At 34.4% G+C, this 6,000-nt stretch overlaps 1 protein-coding gene across 1 annotated transcript in view; it reads right to left on the bottom strand.

Annotated features, from left to right (window-relative positions):
* Positions 1-3,428: 3,428 nt before the first annotated feature.
* The window catches only part of TFPI (tissue factor pathway inhibitor), an 87,857-nt gene continuing 85,285 nt past the window's right edge, over positions 3,429-6,000 (bottom strand). The window contains exon 8 of the mRNA XM_004005355.6: positions 3,429-5,780. Coding sequence (XP_004005404.3) covers positions 5,668-5,780 — 113 coding nt within the window. The 3' untranslated portion in view covers positions 3,429-5,667. The remainder of the gene's footprint in view (positions 5,781-6,000) is intronic.

The raw sequence follows: 6,000 nt of genomic DNA, 5'->3' as shown, positions 1-6,000 counted from the left end.
AATCCCCTGGAGAAGGGAATGACTACCCACTTCAGTATTCTTGCCTGGTAAATTCCATGGACAGGGGAACTTGGCAGGGTATAGCCCTTGGGGTTGCAAAGAGTTGGACATGACTTAGCACTGAGAAGGCCCTGAAAAAGAAATCTGCCACAGGTGTAGTCATTTTGAATAAGGCAAGCTTTGGAGAAGTATAGCAGATGACTGGCTGTAAATGATCTCTTTACCTTACAAGGGATGTGGTTACTACTGAGAGAAGAGCCTAGACGATGTTGACTTTTGTTTTTTAAGCACAGAATATCTTTACATTCGTTTAGCTTTTAAATAGAGAGCATTTTCATAAAATTCTAAAGTGCCAAACTAGAAGAATTCTTATAAGCAGTCAAATCCAAAACACTGTTTCTAAAGATGAGTCAATGTGTGGTAAGCAAATCAGATGACAAATTCAATCATCAGTCTTAGTACAAGTAGTGTCAGTCTTAGTACAAGAAACAATCTCTCTTAGTTCACAATTCAGAAAATTTCCCCACAGCCTCTGATGGAAACCTTGAACAACTTTACGTTAGTGTTAATTAACTTCTATTTTTCAGCAAAGTACTCTAGGCATGTAACTGAAAGATCAGTTAGCTCTAAACATATGTAATAAAGTAAACAGTGATTCCTCATCCCTCAGACTTCCACATCCAGCTTTATTCTGGCTTCCTTCCATTCTTGTCATTGAGAAGCACAATACCATTTTTATTCCTGCTTATCTATATGTGACCCATTCCTTCACATTTTCCTCTGTCCTTTAGAATTTTCTTTTCAACTCTGAAAGTGAAAGTGTTAGTCACTCAGTCACGTCTGAGTCTTTGTGACCCCATGGACAGGAGCACACCAAGCTTCCCTGTCCATCACCAACTCCTAGAGCTTACTCAAACTCATTTCCTTTGAGTTGGTGATGCCATCCAACCACCTCATCCTCTGTCGTCCCCTTCTCCTCATGCCTTCAATCTTTCCCAGAATCAGGGTCTTTTCAAATCAGTCAGTTCTTCACATCAGGTGGCCAAAGTATTGGAGTTTCAGCATCAGCATCAGTCGTTCCAATGAATATCCAGGACTGATTTCCTTTAGGATTGACTGGTTGGATCTCCTTGCAATCTAAGGGACTCTCAAGAGTCTTCTCCAACACCGCAGTTCAAAAACATCAATTCTTCGGCGCTCAGCTTTCTTTATAGTTCAACTCTCACATGCATACATGACTACTGGAAAAACCATAGCTTTGACTACATGGACCTTTGTTGGCAAAATGATGTCTCTGCTTTTTAAAATGCTGTCTAGGTTGGTCATAGCTTTTCTTCCAAGGAGCAAGCACCTTTACTTTCATAGCTGCAGTCACCATCTGCAGTGATTTTGGAGCCCAAGAAAATAAAGTCTCTCACTGTTTCCATTGTCTCTCCATCTATTTGCCATGAAGTGATGGGACCAGATGTCATGATCTTAGTTTTTTGAATGTTGAGTTTTAAGCCAACTTCTTCACTCTCCTCTTTCACTTTCATCAAGAGGCTCTCTAGTTCCTCTTCCTCTTATGGCTTTCTACCATAAGTGTGGTGTCATCTGCATATCTGGGGTTATTTTCTCCCAGTAATCTTGATTCCAGCTTGTGCTTCATCCAGCCCGGCATTTTGCATAATGTACTCTGCATGTCAGTTAAAAAAGCAGGGTGGCAATATACAGCCCTGATGTACTCCTTTCCCAATTTGGAACCAGTCCATTGTTTCATGTCTAGTTCTAACTGTTGCTTCTTGAACTGCATACAGATGCCTCAGGAGGCAGGTAATGTAGTCTGATATTCCCATCTCTCGAGAATTTTTCACCGTTTGTTATGATCAACACAGTCAAAGGTTTTGGCATAGTCAATAAAGCAATAGTAGAGGTTTTTCTGGAACTCTTGCTTTTTCTATGATCCAACAGATGTTGGCAATTTGATCTGCAGAAGGGAATGGCAAACCACTTTAGTATTTTTGCCTTGAGAACCCCATGAGCAGTATAAAAAGAAATTTTCAAACTGCCTTCCAAAGTAGCTGTACTCTTTTGCATTCCTACCAGCAAAGAATGAGTTGCTTTTGCTTTCCCACATCTTTCACAGACTTTGGTGGTATCATGCATCTTATTTTAACCATCCTAATCGGTGTGTAGTAGTAACTCATTGTTGTCTTAATTTACATTTCCATGATGACATATGACGTGGAACATCTTTTCATAAACTTATTTGCCATCTCCATAGGTTATTTTAGATGTCCGTTAAGGTCTTTGATCTATTTTTAATAGGATTGTTTTCTTATTCCTGAGATTTAAGAGCTTTTTGTATATTTTCAATAGCAGTCTTTTAACCAACGTGTTTCTGCATTTTCTCCTAGGCTGTAGCTTGCCTTCTAAGCTCTTGATACTGTCTTTCGTAGAGCAGAATCTTTTAATTTTAATGAAGTCTAGCTTATCAATTATTTCTTTCATTGGTCATGCCTGAGGCCAGAATTTTAATTCAATTTTTTGAGGTAAGAGAGTTCAAACTTTTCTAGAAAACTTTACTCTGAGCTTAAAGGGACTTAAATTCTGGAAATCATCTTGAAATCTTTGAGGCTAGAAAATAAAAGCAAAAAAAAAAAAAAAAAGTGTTGGGCAGCAGAATTGGAAGTGGAGAGAGACTGAGTTTTAATAATATGAGGTCCTGAATCCATCAATACTGAAGTCAAATACCTTTGACTTTTTCAATTTTGACAAAAAAAATCCATGTTTTGTTTCTGACTGTGTGAGTCAGAATTTTTCTTAATTTTAAGAAAAGTGATGAGGAGACCATATTCATTGTCCTAACTTATTGTAACATTATGCAGTTAAATGTCTGTACATTTCTCTTTCTTTGGTAAGATGAATTATTGTGTATTTTTAAAGTGGTATAAATACTACTTCTTTAAAAGTGGTGTTCTAGCCAAGACTTCAGCTATGTGATTAGAGTAGTTCAGAGGTTGGGCCTGAGGGGCTGATAAGAATCAAGGTTTCCTAAGCATAGGAGACTGCAGGGAAGTCAACCAAGACATGTTTTTGCTCAAGTTCTTGAGAAAGAAGGTGAAAAAAATCAGAAAGTCCCTTAAATAGTTGGTTACTTTAATGTCATTTTCTTTCCTCTGGTATGAAAACTGGACAGGCTAGTCAGGATTGGAAGTCATTTATATACTGTTTTCATATAATACATATTTGAATATATTATATTTATACAATTGGATGACTGGTAGAAATACATATGAAATAAAGTAAACGTAGAATATATAGATGGAGGCAAGTGGAGTGCAGCTTGTGATGCATTTTTTCTTTGTCTTAGAACTCTTGACCTTTGCAATAACTGAAGATCATTAATTTTTATTTTTTTAAGTCTAACGTAAGTGTAACAGTCACACTTTATTATTTAGGATAATATATTTTATTTCTTATACTGTAAAAAATAAAAACATTTTATCAATTTTCAGTATAACCTGTTAATTTTGAACAGAATAAACAGAGTCGGTAAATAAGCATCAGATGCTATATAATGTAATTCTATATAAAATTCACAGTAAGATGCATTCAATTATGCAAAATATGGGAAGACAAAACCACCAGAGACAATCTTATTTAAAAACACAGTAAACATATTCACATGCATTAAACATTGCAAACCATCTCTCAGTGTAGGTCTTTTGACTAAGTAATGAAGTTATGAATAGTTGTTGGGGAAAATAGTCAAGTCACCAATATGGTATTTATATGTCCTTGGTGGCAACTTGCCACTTGACCTAAGAAGACTTTACCATTTACTTAAAGATGTTGCTATCCATGTGTAAAAGACAACAGACATATTTCACAAGAGACTTTGATTTCAAAAAGTTTCAAATTCCATAGAAGACTCAATTTAAGGCAGTTATTTATGTGATTATGTACTGAATATTTGAAAACAAGATATAAAAATTTTCTTAAGTGAAAAAATTGAATTTTTATGACATAGGATGCATGTTAGGATTTTTCATATTATGCCTGAAAAGACAGTGATTTTATAGTTCGCATCAGCTTGTCTCTGATTTCACATGAATGATCTGGAAGGGATCATATTCTAAAAATATGAAATCAGCATGAATAAACTAAGTAATGAGATATATTTTCAGTGATCTATGAGGACCATTTTAACTAAACTGAAATGGTCATGAAACAGTAGTGTAGGTAAGTACAAATACATACATATATCAAAATTAAATTGGGAGGATAGGGTGAAGTTAAGTACCAATTAATGAATCACTGAAGGGGTCTGAGTAGTGGAGAAACACACGAGTTAATTCTTAAGAATTAAATCAGTAACAATGTGAAGAATGAAGTAGAGGTAAAAAGACTGGGAGTTAGATTGTTTATGACAAAACAATCAATAGGGTTTAGAGACTGATTATAAGCTGTATATGAGGGAAAGGAAGAAATCAAAATTGGGTTCACACTTTCAAGACTGAGGAACAGGCAGAATTTATTTACTATTACTAAACTAAATGGACAAAGTGGTTAGTTGTTTCTAGATGACAAGCTCAAATTTAAATGTGAAATTTGAAGTGAACAAGGCTCTTGAGATCTCAAACTGTACATGACTCAGCAGAGAAGGAAAGGTATGGATCTAGATGAACTGAATTAACTCCAGAGAAATGTTAAAAGCTTGAGAGTGAATAATATGCATTTTTCTAGGAGACTTTTCCTTCCTGATAATTTTGTCTTCCTTTTTTACAGAAATAGTATGACATTTTTTAAAGCATGAATTACTGGTTGCATTGTGTGCAAAGCCTAATTATAAATGAATAGGTTTTGGGAGGTTTATATATTCTTGCCATTTTCGGGAAGAGAAAATTTTGTCAAACAATAAAATTAGAAAGTACATAAATAATTTCCTTCAGATTGCCATTAAAAACTTTTTCCACCAGGACTTTTCTTATCATGATCTGTATTTAACACACAACTATTCAACCCTCTTTACTGATAAGATGGGCCAGAAGCACACAAAAGCTACATCAATCAAAATCAGGCAGGCACATGACACAGAGTTGACTCTCTTTGTTCAGATACGATTTGGCTTAGGATTGTTTGAAGTGCTGGTTAGTGTAAAGGGAGAAAAAGTATGTCTAGGGAGTGAATCATCTTACAGAATTCTGTTGTTATTAGGTCTTTCCAAATGTAGTATTGAGTGATCTTAATCAGAAAAGGATGCTTGCCACCATTTTATATGTGAAACCCCAAACCACTTGATCTTTAATAGTTATATTTGTTAATCTGAACATAGGGTATAAAGAATATAATTGTATGTGTGATAAAAACAAATAAGTGATGACATATTCTCAAACAGATAACCACCAGATGGTAAAACAGACTGACTTGATGGGGCCAGCAGTATGATAAATTGTAGTTAAGTGACAGATAGTTAGAAAGGAATCAAGAAAATAATACATTCATAGTAGACAGTTAATAAGTTATAGCCACAGAATAAGCAATTTGATTAGATTGGAAAAGGAATTCTGATGCAAATGTATTAATAGCAGGTAATATATGCATAGAAGATTCACGAGATTTTCATTAAAAAGATTTCAGGAGAGAAACAATAAGAATCGTAATGAAAACGTTTGTCCAAAATATTTAGTAGAAATGATGCTGTAATGTAACAAATTTATATTCTATTTTGACTAGCTGCTTCTTTCTTTTTCTTTTGGTTTTAATTAATCCTTCTTTTGATATTCTTCGGATATAACCTAGAAAAGGAAGATAAATAAATGTATACATGATAAACTAACATAACAAAACATAATCTAAAATTTATTCAAATTATCTTTTAATGATTTAAATCAAAAAAGTGTAATTGGTTTAACAGTCATTTGTCTATTTCTTTGTGTAAACATCCTCTTTCTAAGGATGTCAGTTTGCATGAATGGGTAAACATTATTGATTTTTATTATTCATCTTCAGTTAGAA

The sequence above is a fragment of the Ovis aries genome, chromosome 2, assembly GCF_016772045.2.
Source record: "Ovis aries strain OAR_USU_Benz2616 breed Rambouillet chromosome 2, ARS-UI_Ramb_v3.0, whole genome shotgun sequence".
In the NCBI taxonomy this organism is placed as follows: domain Eukaryota; kingdom Metazoa; phylum Chordata; class Mammalia; order Artiodactyla; family Bovidae; genus Ovis; species Ovis aries.
The sequence above is the reverse complement of the archived record's forward strand: the minus strand, read 5'-3'. Positions and strand labels throughout refer to the sequence as shown.